The sequence below is a fragment of the Lethenteron reissneri genome, chromosome 51 (assembly GCF_015708825.2).
Source record: "Lethenteron reissneri isolate LAM-NWPU_2019-01 chromosome 51, ASM1570882v1, whole genome shotgun sequence".
Taxonomy (NCBI): domain Eukaryota; kingdom Metazoa; phylum Chordata; class Hyperoartia; order Petromyzontiformes; family Petromyzontidae; genus Lethenteron; species Lethenteron reissneri.
In genome coordinates this window covers 1,642,750-1,668,144 of record NC_083829.1, presented here as the reverse complement: position 1 = coordinate 1,668,144, position 25,395 = coordinate 1,642,750, and the positions used below count along the sequence as shown (strand labels likewise).

The window sequence follows — 25,395 nt, the reverse complement described above, 5'->3', positions numbered from 1 at the left end:
ATGATGCCCTGCAAATTGAGCACCACCCTGGTGCTGCTGTTGGTAAGAGATGCTGGGCCGTTTGCTGCCAGCATGTGGTTTAATCATGCATATCGAATTGGGCTTTTCGCAACAAGTTGTCCCAAGGTGCTTTATAGTAAAACATATATAAAGTACAAAAACTGTTAGACTGAAATAGTGAATTAAATGTTAACAGACGGGATAAAATGCGAATTTAAAAATATCACATCAATAAAGATGACATTAAACTCTCATTGTTTTTAATGAAATTATTCTTATTAAGTGACAAATGCATAAAAAAGTCCCTGACTTTTTTCACGTATTTTATTGAACAGTATATATGGGACAATTTTACATGAGTGACTAGGGCCTAAAATTCAAATACAAATTAATTCAGATGTTCCACCAACACCATTTTCTATCAGCACTATAATCAACATTTATGGGTAATTTATTAACGAAAAATTACCAATAAATTCCATGTTGTATTCATCCACCTGCTGATAATGCAGATAATTGTCTTGAGGGAATAAACAACGTGGTAAATACATCGGATGAAACATAATTTGAGAAAGATTTAACGGTTGACGTCTCCAACCCTAATAAAATTAATTGACAGTCAAGTCGCTCATTGATCAGTGCGTTGAGCGGGTACTACTCAGAACCTGGATTCGACCGCAGGCTTCACCCGCCGGTTATCAAACAGGGCCCTCCAGTGCAGTGAGTTGTTGATGATGCCAGGCCAGCCTCCAATGATTGAACAAAACCAATCATCACGTTCAACATGGTAACCGCACTTCGTTTGACTGCGTTTCAGCGCTGACACCTAAGTAGCCGTTTGATTTTTATGCGGCGAAGAAACATTATTCTCGTTGGGCAAAGCCGGTGGCCACAATTCGGTCTCCCAACCGTGTGTAGTGCAGAGGTCAATTGCGGGGTTTTTTTGTTGTTGTTGCAGTAACTCTGTTGGTGTTCGCTTCCGTGGGACGTTCTCTAGCAGGACGGAATGGATTCTTCGTCTCGTGACATGCTGTCGATAGCACCGTTGGGATCACATTTTGGAGGGTGCTTCAAAAAAATGTTAACACTTACAATACACTGTAACATGGTAACAAATGTAATGTCAATAGCTTCAAAAAGTCTCCGCTTGTTCGCCATCATTGTCAACACGTACCTGTAATCTTCTCCAGGTGGTCTCGAGAATCCGGAGGCACATTTCCCGTGGTATTGTTGCAAATTTTCAGAGGTGTTAACATTTATTTTGAAGCGCCCTGTGTGTATTTATATAAAACGCACGAATCTGTGAACGCCTATGAACGCGCTGTTTCTCTGGTCTCATTTGGTGGCCTCTAGGCGATATGGAGACCGGGGCGAGCTTGCAAAGCATCCTTCTCGCAAGACCACTACATCGTGAAGGTGCCCATGGACCTTCACGAAGGGCAGTTCATCGTGAAAGGTAGGGACAACCTCGTCGATGTGCTCTCTGCGAGCCGGCACCGGCCGAGAAGGACCGAAGTCATGGGACCCAAACCGCCGTCGCGATCGACTCAGCCTCATAGCAAACATCGGCGCCGTTGAGTGTGGGCAGGGCGCGGTGTGGCGGCGATGGGACTAATGTAGCAAATTAGCGGCAGGGATGGCGGATCGCCCATAGATAGGGGAGGCGCTGTCTGTGTGAGACACGCGCCTACAGCGTGATGGTATATGGTGGCGACGATAATGGGGCAGTACGGCAAGTAGGTTTTTGAAAAGCTCCGTCTGCGTGGAGTTTTTTGTGGATTTCTGTTTTTACTTTCAGGTGCTCCCCTTTCTTTCCACATGAGGTCAACACACTCCGTGAGGAATTCGCCAAACATCCTCAGTCGATCTAAACCCGTATCCTAATCCAGGACTTTCCTTGTCCAATTGTTTAACGCTAATCAAAGCCTTTCCGGTTAAACAAATAGTAATGTTGTTATTATTGTTATTTACAGAATTATAACGTATTTTTATTTGCCAAATGAGTGATGGGATATGCACTCGTCTCTGTTGGCAGAAATTCCTAATTTTTATGGCAGGACAATGCTCTTTAGAGAGAAAACCACTGCCGATTTGATTTGTTCTCCCCCACAGGCGCTACTTATTTGATTGAACGCGCAGGAATGATAGACTGAGTACCCGGTGCGCTGTGTCAACATCAACAGCGGGGACGCGAGGGGCTCGCTAGGCGACAGCCCTCGCCCCAGCAAGCAGTCCGTTCAGAAGGCCACACGGGGCGACGGCGGGGGAGGCAAGGGGCTGCAGCTTTGTCTTTGTCCGTGTACCCGGCCACCCGCAGTGCCCTTTGAGAGCTGCCAGCGCAGCAACGTGCAGCTGCTGAGCAGCGACCCCCACTTCAAGGTGCTACAGGACGGCTCCGTGCGCGTGGCGAAGAGCTTCACGCTGCACAAACACCGCCACCAACTCGCGCTCAGGGCCAAGCACCACGCCACGGGCGACGAGTGGAAGGCCGTGGTGGAGCTGCACGTGTCCAAGCACGAGCACGCTCACCCGCAGGTGAGGGGGGGGTGAGCGGGCGGGTGAGTGGGGGGGGGGTGAGCGGGAGGGTGAGCGGGAGGGTCGGCGGGAGGGTGCGCAGGAGGGTGAGCAGGAGGGTGAGCAGGCGGGTGAGCGGGTGGGTGAGCGAGAGGGTGAGTGGGCGCGGCGTATAACTGTGAGTGTCGCTCTGCACTCTGCAGAAGTGAATGCGAACCTATGCAGTGACCCCCAAACGGCTTGGTATCAAAACGGCCGGCGGTAAGGTGAAGGACTGCTGCATACTCCTGGGCATCTGTGGAAAAAAAGAGCTTCATAGATAATCGGATTTCTCCAGGATAAATAAAGATGATGAATTCTTATTCTACAATCGGTCCGTGAATTACATGTAATATTATTATTACTTATACATTATCATTATATAGGTATCGTCATTCTATATATAATTCACGGGCAGTATATATAAACGATCTTCAGTTACACTGCGATGGAGATAACATGTGATTATATGCTTTGAAGAAGGGCCATTTCCCGAAACGTCGCGTATTATATTATATATTTTTTATTTTTAAAGCCACTTATTTACGAATGCGTTGAGTTATTTGTGTTAACACTGCCAACGAACTACAGGGACTCCTCTACTTACGAACTTTCAGAGATACGAGCAAACCTGTCCATATGTCCATTTGCCTGTTCAGACCGAGAGTCGTAAGTTCAACCGCCACGCAAAATATGGCGGTGGTGGCATCTACATCTACAGGACGTGAAGAACCAATGGCATCTACATCTGCAGAACGTGAAGAATCAGTGGCATCTACATCTGCAGAACTTGAAGAACCAGTGGCATCTACATCTGCAAAACGTGAAGAACCATTGGCATCTACATCTACAGAACAAAGAACCAGTGGCATCTACATCTGCCGAACGTGAAGAATAAGTGGCATCTACATCTGCAGAACTTGAAGAACCAGTGGCATCTACATCTGCAAAACGTGAAGAACCATTGGCATCTACATCTACAGAACAAAGAACCAGTGGCATCTACATCTGCAGAACGTGAAGAACAAGTGGCATATACATCTACAAAACATGAAGAACCAGTGGCATCTACATCTGCAGAACGTGAAGAACCATTGGCATCTACATCTACAGAACAAAGAACCAGTGGCATCTACATCTGCAGAACGTGAAGAACCAGTGGCATATACATCTACAGAACGTGAAGAACCAATGGCATCTACATCTGCAGAACGTGAAGAATCAGTGGCATCTACATCTGCAGAACGTGCAGAACTAGTGGCATCTACATCTGCAGAACATGGAGAACCAGTGGCATCTGCAGAACATGAAGAACCATTGGCATCTACATCTGCAGAACGTGAATAATCAGTGGCATCTACATCTATAGGAGATTATTATACAACTTGTAAAGACATTCCCCGTGTTTAGCGTACATGCCGCACAACACGTTTGGAATCGACAGTAGTAAAGTTGGACTTACGAACAAATCGACTTACGAACAGACTTCTGGAACATACCTCGTTCGTAAGTACAACAAGTTGTGTCCCTGTACCTCCAAACAACCATCGATTGAGATGTATCCATAAACTCAAGAGTTCGAGCCTCACTAATCGGCTGCTAGAGGGGACTATTTTCTACCTGGCAACACGGTTTGTTAAAACAATAGATATAATTTTAGTCTCTTCTTTTGCAGTGACAAATGTAAATGTTCATAATGACATAGCCAGTCAGGTTTGCCGCCTAAACAAGACGTGGAAATCGCTTACGTGATAAACCTTGCTGGCTGTGTAGGGTGGTGAAGGGTTACGACACATTTATACTTACGCGATATTACCCAAAAACCTTTACCATGACTAATATTGGTCGCGAAAGCCGATGCGTTAAACTGCCAAGTGACTGTGATGTGGGTATTGTCTCGACATGTATGCCTATTTGTTTTCGCTCACAGAAGGAGGATTGCATGATGAGGTTCCACCAGCACGAGTACACTGTTCCTGTGCACAAGGAAATTAAAGTGGGGGACTTAATCACTCACGGTGAGTGGCTGGCATGTCCTACTCGGTTCAATGATGCTGCATCAAAGACAAAGATTTCCCCGTATAGCCGTAACAGGCTGGTGGGGCAAGTGCCGTTAGCGAGCACCTGCACCCTGTGAAGACCAGCAAAGCACAATCGGGGATTGTCGCTCTGTAGAGGACACTCACATCTCAATTTGCGTGACATTAAATAACACAAAATTAAAGAAACGTATCCCACTGCTCCGACAAGCACGAGGGAGTGCTCCTCTCTGCAGTTTCTCGACAAAACGCAAGGCACATATGCACATGTCTATGCATAAGAACAATCACATGGTAATAATCCATCACTGTCAATGGCATCATCAGCAGCGGATAGATCATGTCTGATGATAATAATCGTGACGACGATGATAATCTAGGCATGTTGTGACCCCCATCTGTCTGATTTATGATGATGATGATAATCCAGGCATATTGTGACCCCCATCTGTCTGATTTATGATGATGATGATAATCCAGGCATGTTGTGACCCCCTTCTGTCTGATTTATGATGACGATGATGATGATGATGATGATAATCCAGGCATATTGTGACCCCATCTGTCTGATGACGATGATGACAATGATGATAATCGAGGCGTGTTGTTGTGACCACCACCACCACCACCACCACGCGGCGTGCCACAGTGAAGTTCGAGCGCTGCCTCCAGCACAAGGAGGTGGTGCTGAGCAGCGGCGATCCGCACTTCGCCGTGGGCGCCGACGGCTCCGTTCGCTGCGCGCGGCCGCTGCTCCTCGACGGCCTTCACTACTCCTTCGTGGTGAAGGCCGTCAGCCACCTGGCCCACCGCGAGTGGCAGACGCTCATCACGCTCGCCGTGCGCACGCACGACGAGGACACGCACGTAAGTGTGTGTGGTCCTCATCTCCACCACCACCACCACCCCCCTCCGCTCGTTATGCGCGCTCGTGCGCCCACTGCCAACGCAGCCATATCGACACGCGGTGCAGTGTGCCTCTGCTGCCCTCGTTTAATGATCGAATAATTAATCGGTGGTTGGCGCACCGCGCGGAGCGGCGTGGCTGCTAAGTGTACAGGCGGTGCAACTGCACCGGGGTCCACGGGCCGGAAAGTGTCCCAGGTGCCTGGCTACGAAGGGGACAGGTGGGAGGAGGAACGGTGGCATTTAAACCCCTCGCACCAGGGCCCTTGCTGCTGCGAGCCTGGCTCCGCCACTGCACGTGCCACCGATACCGCCCCCTCCCACACTGCTTGTCTCAAACTGGGACTGCGTGTTGTTGTTGTTTGTTTGTTTTCCAACGCAGGGCAAGCACCTGTTCAAGGATTGCAAACACCGCTTCGAGAGCGAGTTCTACAGCGTGGCTGTGCCTCCCGAGTTGCCGAAGGGAGCCTTCCTGCTCAACGGTGCGCTGCTCGTCCACACCGCGCCGCCATGCACACAGAGACGAAGATCACCCGCGTAGCAGCCTGCACACACACCGCCCACACCGCCCACACAGACCGTTAGGCTCTTGTCGTCTTTGTCTCTTTTGGGACTCCCTCGACATCCGAGTCCGTCGGCTGCAGCTCCTGAAGTCCCCCTCCATGCGTTAATCCGCGCCTGGTCACGGGTTTAAAAACTGAAACACCGTTTCAATCCGTCTCGTGAAATTACGCAATAACACTACGTGGCCTTAGAATGGAAACAAAGTACGTTATATAGCAGGTGACGTTTCAGACAATGGCTCTGCTCCCCAGCTCGTACTTGGAGAGGCCAAAGAGATCGAGAAGATGATGAGAGTTGGAGACTGCACCGTTTATATTTTTCTTATTTTGAGACCTCAGTGTTGCTATTCACAAATGTGTTCAGTGTTTATTTATTGAGTTATTGTGCTCGAAAGACTGCACATTAGACCACGAAGCCTTGATGACAATTACACTTTTAAAACTCTTTCCCGACAGTTTTTGTTGTTTAAAAATTAAATCGACAATTTCTAATCGTCATATTTTGTTTTTTAACCCGCGTACGTTTATTAAGCACGAGAACAAACCCCGAGTCACGCCCTGCGGCACCCCCCCCCCCCCATTCTCCGTGCCCCCCGTAGTTCTCTTCGAGCGCTGCGGTAAGGGGCACGACGAGTTCGAGTTCTCGACCAGCGACGCGCGCTTCACGGCGCGTCCCGACGGCTCCCTGCACGCCGCCTCGCCCCTGCGCCTCGCCCAGCGCACCGTGCCGCTCGCCGTGGCGGCGCGCCACCGCCACTCGCACCAGCAGTGGCTCGTCTTCGTGTCCCTCTTCGTGGCCAAGCCCACGGTGCGACGCGTGGCCGTGCCGCTCCACGGAGGCCACCAGCAGCAGCAGCAGAACCATCGTCACCACCTCGAGCACGAGCAGGTGTGTGTGTGGGGGATGTTGCGTTAGAGCAGGGGCTGGGCAACCTGCGGCTCTAAAGCCGCATGCGGTGGCTCCTCTTTGGCTCCCTTCTTGCGGCTCTTTGGCTGCCCCCCCCCCCCCCCCGCTGCGGGCAGCGGTTTAAAAAAATGTTTTAATCCTAAACGTAATTTAACGTCAAGAAATTAGATTAAATATTACAGGGAATGGGGGTCACACTATACCATATCTTGGTAGTGACATCGTAATGTCCAACAGTCAAACTGTATTGTTAGATAATAACTAGGGGGGGGGGCGTTTAAAACTAAATAGACGCAGTTTGTTCTCTCGCCTATTTTGTTTAAGTCACAATGTGTGTTTTTGTCATGCGCTGTGTACCCGCTGCTGTGTCTGTGTACAAGTAGCTCTGCTTGTGATGCGGCTCTCGGCACGATTGTGATCATGTCGGAGCAGCATTGCATACTTTGTGGGTCACTGAGAGAAAACAAATCTAGGAATCTAACAACGCAATTATAAAACTACGACTACTGCTAAGTAATAATTCGGAAACCCTTTGTCAACCCAATATCAACACATCCCTGGTATAAAGTTGTAAATTGGTTATAGTGGTATGCGGACAGTTGGGAAAGCCTAAATCAGGGTGAAACGAATCTATGAATCTTCTTGGTTCTTTCGGTAAAGTCACGTAGAAGGGAAATAATAAAATAATAAAAATAAAACATAATAAAATACAATTCTCACGACGTTTCGGCCACAACGCAAGCAGCCGTCCTCAGGTGAATAACCGAAAGAACCAAGAAGATGAATCCCTGCAGTCACGAAAGCTTTAAATCGAAATCGAATCTATGAAGTTTTGATATTATGAGCCACTTATACCCTGTCGATCAAAGGCTTGCCGCAAACTTTTAGATACAGAGCAAAAACGTCCAACACGTGTCTGCAAACACAGCAAGCACGCGTTGCCCGACAGCTGCCCCCCCCTCCCCCCTTTGCTTCCACACCTCGAATAAAACGACTCCCGAAGACAGAACGCACGTTTCGAACGCGTTGCAGAATTCCACGGGGTGGGCGCGCCCCCAGCCAGTCTGCTAAGGCTACCCTTGGAAAATGTTTGTCTCTGCACCGCATTGCGCACACAACAGTGGCACCACAAGGTGGATTGGAGCCCGGTGGGTGACCTTGAGCCTGCGGTCACGTGCCACTGGCCAGAGCTCACGGCCAAGTGGCCGGGCAAGCTGGACGCGTTCAAGTGGCCCGCGGGCATCGTCATCATCCCCGAGCACGAGAAGGGGCCCTTCCCCAGGCCCATCCTCATCGTGAGTCATTGCCGCGTGTGCACGGAGCGTTGCGCGTCCTCAAGGAGTGGGAAACCAGAAGTTGGGTTTCCCGCGGTGGGCAGTGGCGGATTCTCCCAGGAGCAAAAGTAGCAGCTGCAAATGCTAAGGTCCCTGCACTTTCAAGGGCCCCGCGCTAAATGCTTTCAAGATATCAATTCTGGTTCAGTGATTCTGCACTTACTCTATTACTATAGTACTATACCTCCTTCAACTTTTACGAACGACTAGGTGTTTAAGGTTAACGAGTTGTCGTATTATCTGGCTGAATAGCAAATGAAAAAATATAATTACTTTACTGTGCAAGTAAAAATATAGTTTTTAATATTTATGTGTTTTTTTATTTTATTTAGGGCCCCTTTATAACATATGCTACAGGCCCGCACTAGCTTCATCTGGCACTGGCGGTTGGTAATTTGATGTCCTGGCAGGGGCCACCCAGAGGTTCCTGGAGACTCGGGGATAGAGGCCTGGGTCTGCAACCCACGTGGGTGGCCTCCCTTCGTTACGAGTGGCAGAAAAAAAGACTGGGTGCATTGCGGGGCCCTCTTTTGCCTGACGCCCGGGCAAGTATCCACTTTTGGCAGCCCTGTGTCCTGGTGTTTTGGTAAATCTGGGTCAGCTATGATCTTATTGTACGGGGATTATCACGCCGTAGAGAGGTGAGGTATTCCCACCACTGGCTCAGGAGAGCCGATAGAGGTGACCACCACGCATGGCTTCTCTGAGCCGCCCTGGGGGTGAAGTAGGGGACGGGTGGCTCACTGCAGCCCGGCCTCGTTCAATGTCAGGCTGCTCATGCTTCCATCTCCCCCCCTCCTCCTCCTCCCTGCGCACCTCGTGCAGGTGAAGTCAGACAAGCACGGGGGGGAGCACAAGCTGCACTACAGCCTCACGGGCGCCGGTGCCGACCAGCACCCCGCCGGCCTCTTCAGCGTGGAGGGCGCCACGGGCGTCATCAGCGTCAACAAACCCCTCGACCACGAGCTCCGCGCCGTCTACAAGGTGGGAAGGTGGGGGGGGGGGGGCGTCTCGTGGCTGGGCATGGGCCCCCAGTGAGGGGGGGGGGGCATGGGCGTGATTATTATTATTGTTGTTGTTGTTCTAAGGCTTGCTTATCCAGGACAGTCTCACGAATCTTTGTGATGGAGCTTCCTGCTAAGTTTTCGCAGTCAAGGGGCGATGTTGATGCTGCTGCTTCTGTGTACAATAATCCCGATTGATTCATTTGCAGGTAATTCGCCGTCAGCATTGCGACGTTAGGCCAACACCGGTGACGTGAATGTCGTTTCATGCGGTGAACGTAATTCGTGACGGAAATGATCGTGTTTGTTGCTCTGTCCGCCGACGAGGGGCCTGGGGTGGACCAACATCATCAGGCGTGACGACCGCCTAGGGGCCGTCCATAAATGACGTCACGCACCTAGGGGGGGGGGGGGGGGTCAGACATTTGTGAAGATGCGTGACGAGGGGGGGGGGGTTGAGAAATGTAACGTCATATCAAAATGCGCAACTTTAAATAAATATAGAATTGTTGTAACAACACTAATTGTTATATCAACACTCCTACAATATCAGAGTGCAGCGCCACCTTAAATACGCACTACAATGACAATAGTTTAAAGCGATTTGAAGCATGACTTTGTGACGCCGTGTGACGAGGCGGGGGGGGGGTTAAAAATCGTCCAAAATCTAGTGACGTCATTTATGGACGGCCCCTTACGGGCGAACCCCAGAGTGTGCCATCGACTGTGCCGCGACAAAATGAATATCCCACAAATGTACTTGACGAGGCAAAAGCTACGACCATAATTAAGAATTAATTATGACTAAATTAACAATGACGATTGGAGAACATACGCAGGTAATCCATGACGGTTTTTTCATGGGAAGTTACATCGCGTAAATATAAATGTGTCGCTAACCCGTCACCACCCGACACAGCCGACTAGTGAGGTTTGTCACGTAAACAAAACGTGCCAATTCGTTACTACTTCAGCAAACTGGTGTGTTGGAGAGCAACATTTCCAATTTGAGAACGACGTTTCGCTGGTGATCACAGCAACCAGCTTCACCAGGCGATTTGCCAGAATTGTGAAGAAGTCTTCCTGTTCCAGGTCTTTAATCATACGCAGGTAAATGACGTTACTTAGACTGCCAGTGAGCTTAACGGGGCTCGCACAGGGACACGTCCACACCTCCCGCAGGGATGACGGCCTGCGGTCGGGGCCCTCACGACGGAGTGGCAACCAATGGCGGTGGCAGAGGCACCCGCACAGACCGCCGCGGAGACGCAGCGATGGAACGGGCTCGTGGTCAACAGCCGTGGACTGCGCACGCCTCTTGACCACGACCGACGGGATGTGTTTGTGTCGTCGTTGTCGACAGCTGAAGCTGCGCTTGACCGACGCGCACGACCACGAGCTTGAGGTGGCAGCCACCATCACGGTCCTGGTCGTCGACCTGAACGAGGAGCCGCCCGTCTTCGCCGAGAAGGAGTTCCACGGCTCCGTGCTGGAGGAGAGCAAGCCAGGTACGGGCGCGGGCGGGAGACCGACTCCCTGCAAAGCTGCCATCTGTCCCTGGTTGAACCCGGCCGCTCTGGGCTTTGGTGTCCGTGTTCGCGTGGCGGAGGGGAATGGATTCGCACCTATGTTGTGTTGAACTTCATCACGGTAACCTGTACAGGTTCGAGAATGAACCTGGCATGAATGAGAAATAGGTCTGGGTTTGGTCTCGAGTGGAAAAAGCGGAGATGCTAATTCGCGGTGAACAGCTGTATCTGCGTATGTTGAACCGTACGTAGCGAGCCGTGCTAATCGGGGGAGCTGTGACATCAGCCCCATTGTCGTCGAGCTCGAGTTGGGGGAAACGTCGTCAGCAGCCGCCTCAGTAGCGCCGCCAGTGATACCACCAGCACCTGCTTTGGCCCAGAAGGTCAAAAGCCAAAGTGACCTCCGGCTCAACCGACCATTGAGGCTCCGCTCATCGTCTATTTACAGCCCTGAAGCAGTGGTGGAAATTCCACATTCCTATCTTAGAGGCGAGACTATGCAAAGGACAACCACCGTTGACTTCCTTGCAAACTTGGTACTTATTATGGGCCGAGTCAACCTCCAGCTATAGGATTGAGCATCGCCAACCAAGATTTGAACTCTCAACCTTCCGGTTGCAATCCGCTCGCTCTACCGCGTAGGCGGCAGCATGAGCCGAATGAAGGGATAAGACACCGGCGGCGGGCAGTGCCGGTGTCACGTTGTGACGCGGGGACGCAGCTCACCGGCGTCCCATGCCCGACCTCAGGGCCACCGTTTTACAAAACAAAGCGGCGGAAAAGTTACAAAGTCGATTTTCGACTTGGGAAAGCGTAACCTACCCCGGAGTGGTTCGTGATACATTACACGCGCACAAGCGGCGACGGTCGCTTCCCTCGGGCTCCAGAGGGAAGGGGGAACGAGCCGGGAGCAGGGGAGGGCGCCGAGCAGAAGGCCCGACCCCGCGACCCCACGATGCCGCGCGGCTCTTAAAGCGTCGGCACACGGTACGAGCCCCTTGCCGGGACGTCACCGGACCGGCCTGGCAAGGGGCTCGAGTCCCGCTCCCCCGTCGGCCACCGGGAGACGCCGTGCGGCCTCGAACCCCTCCGCTTGCGTCCGCAGGCACCTTCGTGCTCAAGCTGTCGGCCTCCGACAAGGACGACTGGCGCACCCTCAACGGCCGCGTCACCTACCGCATCGTGGAGCAGGAGCCCAAGTCGCCGGCGCCGGCGTTCTCCGTGCACGAGCACACGGGGGTCGTGAGCGTCGCGAGCGAGCGGCTGGACCGCGAGGCGAGTCCCCGGCACCGTCGTCTTTTGCAAACAAAAACCACCGTCTTCAACGTGTGACCCTTGTCACCGGCCGGATAGAACGTGAATCTTGACTACTTCAGTCCCCCCATCCCAATGGCGGTGGCTTTGACTCCCTCTTCCTTTCTTTTCCAAAGCAGCATTTTTATTTTTCCGAGCAGATAAATTCCACCTTCATATATCTGTCTCTGCAGGTGAAAATACATAAGTAGATACATGTTTACACAACCCAACAAACGCCTCACGGCCTTCTGGGAGTGCATCATTTAAGCGGCATTCATTCAGTAAAATTCTGGACCGGTTTCAACAGCGTCTCATCAGGTCCACTTGAACCAATTCTGGTGATCTTCAAGATGTTGCAGGCAAGAAGCCTCCCGTTAAGATATGGGTCCTAGTTTGACATCAGTTATATGATACGTAACATTACCTCTCTTTCTGCCTCTTGGCCTTTCCCCAAACTTCATTCATTGAGCTTTCGTCTCTCAAAAAGTAACCCAGTCAACATGCGTTTTCTCTTCTGGATTGTACTCATTTAGACCTATACAATGCCATCACTCTCGTGCTATTGTTATGCCGCGAAATCCTAAATACAAATAACGACGCCATGTATTTACCCAGTAAAATCCTGACTGAGTCTCAAGACTTGAAGTGAGCTGTGGAATTGACCGTTAGTAGCGGAAGAACATCCACGCCCACGAGGGATAACGCTCAGATACCCGGAGTCAGGTTCAAGAATCCTCCTGCCATGCAGCCCCTTCGCAGCCGAGCCTATAACACCTGGTATTCCCAGCACATCTCCCACCCAAGTGCGTCCCAGGCTCTGTCCCGTTTAGCTTGGAAAGACCGATAAGATTGGTGCATTCAGGGCGACTTATTCACAAGCGTGTATGTTCTAATAATATGTGATTATGCTAATTTACACAGGAAAAACCTCACTGAATCTAAACTCTTTTTTAGGAGGGTCCTGATAAGATTTTTCCGTAGCATGGGGCGACGTTACTGTGGCTGTGTGATCTCAGTTGAGTTATTTGTGGATAAAAGTTTCAGCATTGGGACGTTTGGCGAATCCCGCTTACATTGCTTGCATCTATAAAGAAACATATATATTGTCACCGTTATAACCATCACCAAGACTGCCACCACAATCACTGCCGCTGCTACTTGCTGTGGTCTCAAAGTCGTCTGGTCTCTGTGCCGTCCTCAGGCGGTAGACAAGTACCGGCTGGTGGTGAAGGCGCTGGACAGCGACGGGCTGCCGTGTGCGCTCTACAGCCTGGCCACCGTCGTCATCACCGTCGCCGACATCAACGACCACCCGCCCGTCATCACCGGATTCCAGGCACCGCTCGCAGCGCGCAGCGCAGCGCAATGACACGAGACGACGAGATGAGAAGACGAGATGAGATGACACAACGAGAGGCTAGAACGATGTGGCACAGCACATGTAACGACGACACAAGATGACACAACAAGACGACACAAGATGACACAACAAGACGACACAAGATGACACAACGACGCGGCGTGACATACGTAACAACGCATGCACCCCCGTCTCTCTCCGTCTCTCTCTCTCTTCCCTTTATTCATTCCCACTCTTACCCGTGACTCGTTCCCACATCATCATCACCCCGATCAACATCATCATCACCTCTCTCTCATCCCCATTCTCCCGCGAAGGTGCTGGGCCCCATCAGGGAGAACAAGGAGAACGAGACGGTGGCCATCGTCGCCATCGAGGACGCGGACGAGCAGTTCTCCGACAACTGGAGGGTCAAGTGCTCGCTCGTGAGCGGCAACGAGGACGGCCACTTCGGGGTCATCACCGACCCCAAGACCAACAAGGCCCACATTTACCTGCGCAAGGTCAGTCGCTGTGCCACCACCGCGCGTGCAAACTGCGTTGCCGTAGGGTTGGGCAGTGGGAGGCAGTGCAGGGGAAAACAAAGCTCGCCGTTGTACTGCACTTCTATGCCCCCCGGCCACCCCCGATGATTGCGTGGGGCCGGCTGCTCGGGTCTTCCTTCTCCATGAGCTTCTCTTCTGCACCTCTTCTTGCATCCCCTCTCCTCCTCGAATCTCGCTCCACCATATCCTACCGCCTCACCCATGGCCACCCCTCTCCTCCCCCCACCCTGCGCCCGTGGCGTCTCCGTATGGTCGCTACTATTTCGCCCGTAACATTCACTTTGTCTGCCACAAAACGAAATTTGGCGTGCGGTGAAACAAAAAAATAACAACAAAAAATCTCAATTCTCATTTGTTTTGTGTGCCCACCTGAAACGTTCGCCCCGTTCGAAACCGAGCGCAGCCGATCGAGCACGACGTGAAGAAGGTGGCGGCGCTGAAGCTCGCGGTGAAGAACATCGCTCCGCTCGTCGTCTTCTACCCCCTGCACGACGGCGGGCACCTCGACGGCGGCTCGTTCTACCCGTACCACCGCCTGCACGACCAGCACCAGCAGCAGCACCCGTACCTGCACCACCACCAGCACCGCTCCGCGCTCGGGCACCTGGCGGCCACGCACCTGCCGAAGGACGACGCTCTCGTCGCGGTCCGCGACGGGACGAGCTTCGGCCACCACCAGCTGCATCAGCAGCACGGCGGCCACCTCGCCCCGTGCTCCTCCTCGTACGACGGCTGCCACCACCTCCACCACCTCCACCACGACCACCACCGCTCGCCGCCGTCGCGCGGCGTCGTCACGACGGGTCTGCACGGCTCTCCGCTCGGAGGGGCCCTCCACACGTACCCGGGGGGGCACGTCGCCCACGGTGGCGGCGAGGGGCTGGCGGCGTACGGCGTCGCCGTGGTGTCCAACACCATCGCCATCCCGCTGTACCGAGACTCCAAGGCGGCCGACGCCAAGCTGGTGGTCTACAAGGCCGAGGGGCTCAAGGCGGGCAGCCTCATCGCCTCCTTCCAGCCCAAGCACCTGTGCGGCCATCACGTGGTCAAGTGAGCCGCAACCTCCGTGGGGGGGTGGGGGGGGGGGGGTGGAGGTGTGGAGTGGGGGGCAGGGGGGGTGCTCGTCCTGCGACCCTCTCCTAATCTCGTACAGATATATACAGCCGGTGACTCGTCCCAAGGACGCTTTGCAACAATTGACGGCTTTCTATCCAGCCTAGTCTCAAACGGTGTTAGACTGTTAGACTAACACCGTTTGAGACTAGGCTCAAACGGTGTTAGACTGTTAGACTAACACCGTTTGAGACTAGGCTCAAACGGTATTAGACTGTTAGACTAACACTGTTTGAGACTAGGCTGGAAAGAAAGCTGTCTATGGTGTCTCTGGTGTGGACCAATCAGTTTCAAGGACAATGCATATATTATCAGAGTATGTATTTTTTGCATTCTGACCACAAGTATTGTACTTAATTCAGATATGAGTCCTTGTAAAAGGTTTCAGCTTGGTGTTTTAACAACTTAACACAACTGTTTTGTTGCCAGAAAAAAAGGGGAACACCTATTCTTATATTTTGTTACTGGCAAAGGAGGTCCCATGATGTAGACGGTCCATTTTAGTATAAAGTTGTTTTGCTATTAGGAACTAACCCTGCTGAAAACTGGCCAAACTGATTACATCATTTTCCTCAAAACAGGTCATTCAATCAATTTGGCCGAATAGAAAAGCTAGTTTGGCCAACACGATGACATCACAAGCCAGGCACCGTGTGACGTCATTATAATTGTCGCCTTGTCTGCTGTCAGTGTCACGTGACGACTAATCCATCACAGAAGGTGATATCACAGAGTTACCACTGAGATCCGTGTGCAACTGAATTAATTGTCCATCGACCGACTCCTCCGCAGGCACGAGAAGATGTACGACCCGGCGAAACTGCTGACGATCGACGCCACGGGCGACATCACCCTCCTGCGTGAGCTCGACCGCGAGTCGCCCTACATCAAGAACGACGTCTACACGGCCATCTTCCTCGCCATCGACGACGGTAATGACAGAAGCGACGGTGGCAACGATGGTAGCGATGACGGTAGTGATGGTTGCACTTTGGTTGGTTATTGGGCTGCGCTATGAACCTGGTATTATCTTTAAATTATTATTATTGGGGGGATTAATCCAAAGCTCAATAGAAAGAGGGGACGTTTCAGGTAATGGCCCTTTGTCATTGCAGAGAAAGATAATAAAATATATTGAATAAGTAGAAGAGCGATATTGATAGAAACATTGTCTACTGTATATTTTTTCAACTTCAGGTAAATGGTATTGACGACTGAGATTTTTTTTATTGATTGTGCTTGTGCACCACTGCTAACTCGCTTTCACGGTTTTTTTTGCAAATAAAATTTAGAATTTACCATTCATTGAAGAAAACCAAACACACACACATACACGTCTCATGAAGCAATTCTCAACATGAAAGTTGACCCAGAGGTCACTCAGATGTAGCTCTCCAGCATCCGGTTCCACAGGCCATTACCCAGCACGAACCGTTGCGACGCCGCTTGCACAATCGGGACAAAGTCGGGTGAACATACATACAGACAAACACAAACTAACGAACATTGTGGCCGTCAGATCCGCCCTGACGCCGGCCTAGCCTCGCAGGAGGCCTTTCGCGTCGCGGTGAAGCGTGGACGCGCCGGTCGGCTCTCCGGGGCCTCCGTCGTCGACGCGTTCTTGTAACGACGACGGTGCGACCGTCCCCTCGCCCCCCCCCCCCCTGACCCCCTCAGCCGCCCACCCGTGCACGGCCACGGCGACGGTGCTGCTGCACGTGGCCGACGTGAACGACAACGCGCCCACGCTGCGCCAGCTCGACGACGTCGTGTGCAAGAAGTCGGCGTGGAACTCGGTGCTCGTGAAGGCCCACGACGCCGACCTGGACCCGCACGCCGGGCCCTTCACCTTCAAGCTGCTGCCGCCGCACGCCGGCGCCCACGGCGGCGCCCACGGCGACGGCCACGCCATGTGGCAGCTCAAGCAGAAGGACGGTGCGACCAGTGGCACAACGCGAGCGTGCGGTGGACGCGGGGGCCATTGCCGGATGGAGCTAGTGCGAGGCCTGTTGCAGATGCTATAAAGGGGCCCTAAATAAAATAAAAAACACGTAAATATGAAAACAATAATTTTCTACTTGTATAGTAAAGTAATTGTATTTTTTCATTTGCTATACAGCCAGATAATACGACAAATCGCTAACTTAAATACCCAGTCGTTCATAAAAGTTTAAGGCAGTATAGTACTATAGTAATAGAGCAAGTGCAGAATTGTTGAACCAGAATTGATAGCTCGAAAGCATTTAGCACGGGGCCCTTGAAAGTGCGGAGCCCGTAGCTACTACATACGTAGCTACTACATATATAGTAGCTACACATGTAGTAGCTACTACATATCTAGTAGCTACACATGTAGTAGCTACTACATATGTAGCTACTTTTGCTACGAGGATAATCCGGCACTGGCGGGGGCCACGCCGTAGATGTGGGGATTGGAAGTTGGCAACCTCCGCTTTGTCCACTAAGGTAGCAAGTTTATCGGCATTTGTCTACGTTCGGGGAAACGACTTCTTCTTTTACAAGAGGAAATGGTGCTGCAACGACTGTCGGCGATTGCCAGCGACTGTTACCCTCCACTACGTCACCCTTGTGTGTTTCAATTGATTCCTACGCTCACAATACGTGCATGGGGTGTAATTATCGATTATTTGCAATTGATGCAACATACATGGAAATGTAGGCTAATTAGCCGATGCTGGAATATAAGTTAACACCATCGCTCCCCATGCTTCCTGCTCTCACTCTTGAACTGTGTGTGCTCCCCCCACGATCCGCACCATCTGCCCCATCTCTCCCTCCTCTCTCCATCTCTTCCGTCTTCCACCATGCTCCGCATTGCTCTTCACTCCCCGTGCTTCCTCGTGTTCCATCGGTGCTGTGGCCAGTTCGACATGTGCAGCTACTCCACCATCTCCCGTCTCCCCCTTCTCTCCCTTCTCTCTCCATCTCTACATGTCTCCCTCCATCTCCCTCCCCCCGTCTCCCCTCATCTCCCCTCTATACCCCCCTCCCGTCTCTCCGCCGCTCACATCTCCTCCTCGCGCGCTCTCCTGCCACCCGTCCGCTAGACCACACGGCGGCGCTGACGCTGCTGCACGGCCACGCGCCCACGGACGTGTACAAGGTGTCGGTGCACGTGTCGGACCACAAGGGCCTGGGCGAGACGCACCACCTGCACGTGACCGTGTGCGACTGTGGCAGCGAGCGCATGTGCCACCCGTACACGGAGTACGGACTCAGCGCCGGCGCTCTCGCGGCCATCATTTGCTCGCTGCTGCTCGTGCCGCTCGGTGAGCCCACCCCTGGTGGAACGGACCGTGCGATTGGCGACAATTCTTCCTCTCCATCTGCTTTTCGGATGGAGTTTCAAAAAAAATGTACAGGCTGCTGCAATTATCCATAAGAGAGATGTGTTTATGGGTTAGTTCGCGTCAATACAAATGTGCCGTTAAACCCGCCACCACCCGACACAGCCAATTAGTAATGTTTGTCACGTCAACAAAACGTGACAATTCGTTACCAGTTCAGCACGCCGGTGTGTTGGAGAGTGAACCCACAACATTTACAACTCGAGTAAATGTGCGTCCACTCTCCGACACACCCGTGTGCTTGGAGATGAATGATGGACCCAATCCGACTGAGCAGTCGCGGGGCTGGACTGTGGCCGGCGCTGACCGATGAGTGTTGGCCGTGTGTCCCTCCAGCGCTGGTGGCGGCCCTGCTCATCTGCAAGTGCAAGAAGAAGAAGCATCAGTCGGTTTGCCAGAAGGCCATTCACGTGGAGGAGTGCTCACTTGGTACAGTCCGCCCATACAACAAGGATGGCGGAGAGGAACAGCAGGTCGGTACCATTCTCATCGGGCGGGGTATGGGCAATTAAGATGTTTAAAAATATATAATTGGAAGAAACCACGGGAAATATTGTAATATTGGTTTATTTTATGACTCGATAACTGGTTGAACTACAAAATCTAATAATTCAGCAGTTAATTATTATATTCGTTATAATCGTTAATATTCTGCAGAGATGGTATTAAAGTCGACATTATTAGGTCTAATGTAATATAATTTGGTGTATTTGCTTTCAAGCCCAGCTACAAATCTACATAAGCACCAAACTACCTACAAACCTACCAAAGACGTACCCACACACCCACTATCCTGCCTGCCGACCCTCACTCAGCCTTCCATTTACGACCTGCTTACCTACCTACATAAAGCCTACCCACCCACCCAATCAGCGACTCGCCCTCCTACTGAAACTACCGTCAAGACAATTCCAGCCACTCGGATTATTGTAAACAATACACCTGTGTGTTATTTTTGTCTACTTCGAGAAATCGAGTTCATGCTGATTCCAACTCATTGACCTCACAGCATCCAAGGGCCCTGGTACAGGAATGAACCCGGGTCCAATCTCTCTCGCAGCCCGGCACTTGGGTCCTCCTATGGCCCCGTAGACCCCCATGCAATGGCACCGCCTACACACTCGATAGCTCCGCCACTGTTCACTACAAACCCATGAAACTGTATAAAACGGACCTCCATCCATATCTCTGCAAACACAATTTTTAAAAGATAAGTCTATCAGCCTCTCAGCTTTTCAGACCAATATTATCCAGCGGCATTTGTTCAAAACGTTAAATACATTTCCACAACAACGCGTAACGGGTTTGCGTACAGCGCTTGTGGGAAGCCCATTCAGATTCAACGGTAATTGATCATTATTCTCGAGGGCTCGTGGGTAAATTCCATCGCAGCGGGCCCCCCACGGCCCCCCCCACGCCCCGCCCCGGCGCTGACCCCAGCAGCAGCCAGCGCCGTGACCCGGTCCCATCGCGTGCGCGAGCAGCCCATGGCGATGCGCTGCCCGCCCGTCAGCTGCTCCGGGGAGGACGCGGGCACCAAGCCGGCGGGCACGGTCCTCGTCCACCAAGGTACGGGGGCGGCCGACGGCTCCGCGTGTCCCGCGCCGGCCGGCGGCCTCTCCGGCCGCAAGGTCCTGGCGGCGGTCCCGGCCGACGCCGCCGACGCCGACGAGGAGGGCCCCACGCACGCGGGGCCGCACGCGGCGTGGCCGTGCTGCTGCGGGCGAGGCTGCGCGCCGCCCACGGCGTGCGCCGTCTGCGCCTCGGCCGGCGCCGGCTGCCCGCACCGGCTGCCCCCCCACGGCGGGTTCATGCCGCGCCGCCTGCCCCACTACCCGCTGTACGGGGGACACCACGTCCCGTCTTCGTGCCCGTACTGCCAGGCCTACAGGCGTAACCCGGGTGGGGCGCCGCCGTGCCAGTATGAGTTAAGGCAGGTAACGGGTCTCCGGGAGTGCGACTAGCCCGCCGCCGCCTGCATGCCCGCCCGCTCGCCAGCCCCCCTCGCTCGACCGCTTGTGTGCCCGTCGGGCTAGACCCCCCTGCCTGCTTCGGCTTGCAAAATAAAGAGGTGCCAAGATTGGTTGGCTGGCTTGCACTTAACCTGGGCTGCGCGAGAGCTGGTGGATACCAGTACAGAAAGTAGGTTGTCGACCTATCTGGGTAGATTTTCGCCTGTTTAATTCTTGTGGGTGTGGATTTTCTTCGGGAGCTCTGGTTTCCTTCCACGAGCAAAAGATGTGTTGTTCCGCGCTGACAATGAGGAATTGGACTAATAGTTTCGGAAGGAACCTCCCTAAGAGAACATAGCTGGGCGATGGTGGCTCCACACGTGGCCTGTGGAGGCAGCGATGGTTGGTGGATCATGTTAATGTTGCCAAACTCCATTGCCGTGGGCCGTACCTTGGCTTGCCAGGACAATGTGGTACAGCAAAGTGCGGACTAATATCATCTGTCCCCTCTGTATGGGATTAGAGCGTTGCCCCTCGCACGGATAATTTGTTTTAAGTAGTATTTTATTAAACGTACAGGATGACCCCAAAGTTGGTTTACCGAAACTCAGACGAATCTGTGTCTATCTCGGTAAACTAAGTTTTTTGTCACCCTGACTTATTAAAAGAGGTCTGTGGTTGCATAAAACAGAAAGAATACCATATAAAGGACCGCATGTAAATGTTACCAACTTAATTCTATATATTTGCGCACACACGCACAGAGGTCGCCAGCAGTTGAAACAATGATCAAGATTTCTAAACTCACCCCCCGCATGGCCCCCCTCCCTCGTGCCTGTGTCCACGCAGCAGTGTAATTGGGCTCACCACAGTGAAGTCACGTGTGGTGGGGTAAAGTGTGGCTACTCCCACCTGTTCCAGTATATGTCGCTAGCAGGGAAGAGTTATTGCCTGGAGTACACAATCGCAGCACTTATCTGCGTGTCCAATTGTGTTTTCACGCAGGCAATGCTCATGCTTTGAGATGTGACTTAAGACGGTGCGATTGCTATTAAGCCCGGACTTTTAAAGGCTGACCGTGTGAAAAGCACTGCTTTTTAATGCAGATGTGGGTATTAAAGTAAGAAATTGAAAATGCTTATTCCATGTTTGTTACATGACTTTAATTTTACACGTAAAATATTGGAAATGTATTGGTAATCTGTGCAGATTGGTTTTGTTTTCTTTGATAATTATGAGCTACTCAATACACTGGATGTTTCAATGAGATACACATATCACAGTTTAATCATTGTAAACAAATATATAAAGTTAAATATGCATATTTACAATCTTTAACAATTGATGTTTTATTGGAAGGAGCGGTGGTGCAGCGGTTAGCGCATTGTGCTCTTAACCCAGTTGACCCGAGTTAACTTTCTGACCAGCGTGGTGAAGTATGGTCAAACCACCACGATGCCTGAACACGGCATGGGGAGGCCTTCAACACGTTTTTGGACAGGCAGAGGGTTGTAAGTTATGAATTTGCTTGTGATATCTTAACTTGAAAATATACGGCTGTATTACTTTTCATTTAGCATTTATTGAGCAATTAAAAACAAGCGTACCCATATGGAATAAGTATTTTGGTGAATTTCTCAGAGGCTTGGCAAATGGTTGCTTTCTGATGGCACGTGAGCACGTTTCTGTAAATCTTAAACCACGTGTGACCCCTGCGCATATGCAACCACTGCACTGTGTCAACGCCCACCGCAATGTTACTACGACTCGTCGAGTCTTCTTTTGAAACTACGAGTGCGCGGTAAAACATAAAAACTGTTCCTTTCACGTTTGTGCACGACGCTCTATTGCAGTTTTAAACTTTACCCGGGAGCGGACTGCTCGTTCGATTTCATCAGCAGTTGTTTTAAACTCCTCCTCCTCCTTCCCAACGCAGACTCTGCTGACCACAAATGGCAGAGCGGCGTCTTAAATCAACCACTGATGATGAGGTCACGCACGCGGGTCGTACCCGCTAAAGTTTAAAAATGAATTTTAACCAAGACTGTGGAATCCTTCAATATAAATGACCCTGTACTGCATGTTCAAATATGGTTCATATTACACATGGTGATCCATTTATAGTCACCCCACTACGTTCAATATAGCCAGTGTGAATTGTTTGCAACATTCGGTGATGTGTAAGCTGAGATCATTGACATCTAAGTCAGACGGTCAGTGGGGTATCTATAAATGGTTCGCCTTCGTATCGTATTGTGGTGTAACAATTCACCCCCTCGGTGATTTGATGAAATATCTCAAATCAGGGTCACGATCTGATTCAAGAATCGATTTCCTTTTTAACACTGCGGTGAATGTCGCGTCCACCTCGTGGCTGCATCAGTCACGCGAATCCGTTTTATACGCAACAATCAGCCGTGCTCAACCCACCGCTGGATAAAGGGCCTCTCAAAGCTGTTGCCATCTCTCGCAATTCCTGCGATCCACCTACAGCAGCTGCACACGAGCTGCTTCCCATCGCTCCATCTCTTCGGCGGACGTCCTCTCGGGCGCATTTACTCATTTGGCTGCCACTCCACCCTTGGTCTCGACCACCGGCCATCATCACTTCCCGCAAAGTTTCCTGCTCAATTCCACGATACTGAATAACCTCGATTCTTGCGCGTGTGATTTCATGCATGTCCCGTGACCCTGATGAGTCCATATTCATCTTTGTTACCGTCACACTCATGTTGGATATGCACGCACATGCGGTGTGTACATTTCATGTTCACAAGGGTAACATACTGCACGTTTATGTATTGATTTACTAAGCCTATACAGTACCTAGCACCGGAGAATTTCATACACAGCTCATGTAAGAGGTAATGGGTGGGCATTGTGTTGTTAAGTTACCGGAGTTTCATGCACTGTGCAGGTTCTCTGTTGTGCTGTGATGGGGATGTAAAAGTGTCAGCAGTGCCCAGTGAGCATGCAGCAGCACACAGGGCATGCCCGAATCTCGATGGTGGATGAGTACAACCTCGGCAAAATTCTGCCAAATCCAAGACTCGAGCACTGTCAATGCCATCACAATTAAAGTACCGTCATTTCCGAAAGTCTCGAATGAAATAATTTCATTATTTGTGTTGTTTGGTCGCAATGCAGTAGAGTATGTGCAGTATTAGTACCGTTTAGGAATAGAGTGTAAATACCGTACTTGTTTGCAGCAATTCAGTGGAAAATTACATCTATAATTCTGATGCATAAATCATGAACATACAATAAATTGTCTCAATGTAAACATTGTTGTACGTGTATTGCCACTACACATTTTATTTGCTACTAATGAAATACTGTACCCGTATTTAAGTGATTCGTTTAAAAACGATTTGCAAGTTATCCTTCAATTACAAAACCCTCTTCGCTCCCCTTCCCGTGCATATCTCGCCCCCGCCACCCCTTGCTGCTGCACAGATTGCTGAACTGAGGGGCTGCTCTGAGCGGGCATCGCCACCCCACGTCAGCCCCGCGAGACACGCCGCACCACGACGAGCAGTCGACCCACCGTGACGCCACAACTCCGCGCAGTCGGACGGGGCCGGATGAAGCGAGCGCGGGGCCTGGAGCATATGTTATAAAGGGGCCCGAAACTAAAAACCCACAAATTTTCAAACAAATGTTTAAATTGCACAGTAAAGGAATTGTATTTTTTCATTTGCTATACAGCCAGATAATAAGACAAAGCGTTAACCTTAAACACCCAGTCGTTCATAAAAGTTGAAGGCAGTATAGTACTGTAGTAATAGAGCAAGTGCAGAATCACGGAACTGGAATTGATAGCTTGAAAGCATTTAGCGCAGGGCCCTTGAAAGTGCAGGGCCTGTAGCTACTCCATATGGACCCGTAGTAGCTACTACATATGTACATAGTAGCTACTACATATGTAGCTACTTTTGCTCCTGGGATAATCCGGCACTGGGGTGTGGGGGGACTACGACGCACGGCGGCAGTGGTGAGGCGGAGCGGCCTCGCCCATCGGCAAGCGGGTGGCGAGCTCGCCAGCGACATTCTCCAAACCAGGGGTGTAGAAAGTATGGCCCATCAAGAGGTGCCTAAGTGGCTCCATGGTCAAAGATTTTGATCCCATTGAATTTGGACCCCAGGGATCCTCGATTTGAGTGTTTCAGACATCCACGATTAAACCGGTTTTCTCAAGTGTAGCGAGTTGGTCCTTCACCAATGACTGCACACAAGCGCCATCTGGTCAAATTTGGCTTCTTGCTTTATTCTGAGGTCACGCGATATCTCTACAGCAGGGCGACTGAGAACCATTTACAAAGAGTGATAGTGTAATGATTATTTAAAAAAAACGGTCTTAAATGGTTGGCAATTATTTGACGTCAAATTAGCAAACCCAGCCTCTTGCCACGCATACTTTTCATTATGGATATTTCAGCCACGTCGTATTTCCCTCCAGAAGAATGTCATTTTCACTTGAACTGAGAATTTGCAGTGCTGGGAATCCCTCATCCAGCAGTGGATTGACAAAGGGCTGGCTCCTCGTAGACGGAAATGCGATGTTTGCCAATGGCCAGTTCCCTTGCGTATTTTGGGTAATGAATTAGAGTATTTATTGTGTATAAATAGACTTAAGATAACTTGGGTCAAAGTCAGAGGTTGTATTTCAGTGAATAAATTGTTGCTGCAAGTTTTGTTGAGAATAAAGCCCGACAATTTAAAAGGTCTCGTCAATCTCTTAACCTAACCCAGTACTTGATATTCCTGTCTTTTCCAAAATGGGTGGTTGCTGCAAGAGAAAGCCTTTCAACCTACTCGACTCACGTGGGTGATCGGCCCCTACATTTTCGATTACACCAGTCCCAATGGCCTGCAAAACATTTACCTGCACATGCTGTGGGACGGGTCTGCATTTATACATTTCAG

The 25,395-nt window shown here is 51.1% G+C and overlaps 1 protein-coding gene across 1 annotated transcript; it reads left to right on the top strand.

Annotated features, from left to right (window-relative positions):
* Positions 1-24,089, top strand: LOC133355536 (cadherin-4-like). Its single transcript, XM_061572877.1, has 19 exons — positions 1-42; positions 1,354-1,456; positions 2,318-2,535; positions 5,265-5,459; positions 5,881-5,980; positions 6,661-6,950; positions 8,090-8,263; positions 9,128-9,286; positions 10,670-10,814; positions 11,941-12,110; positions 13,333-13,467; positions 13,809-13,994; positions 14,440-15,086; positions 15,942-16,081; positions 16,827-17,084; positions 18,218-18,439; positions 18,854-18,990; positions 20,002-20,086; positions 23,926-24,089. Exons 1-19 carry the CDS (start codon positions 1-3, stop codon positions 23,931-23,933), a joined length of 3,414 nt encoding a protein of 1,137 aa, XP_061428861.1. The 3' UTR covers positions 23,934-24,089.
* Positions 24,090-25,395: the final 1,306 nt, after the last annotated feature.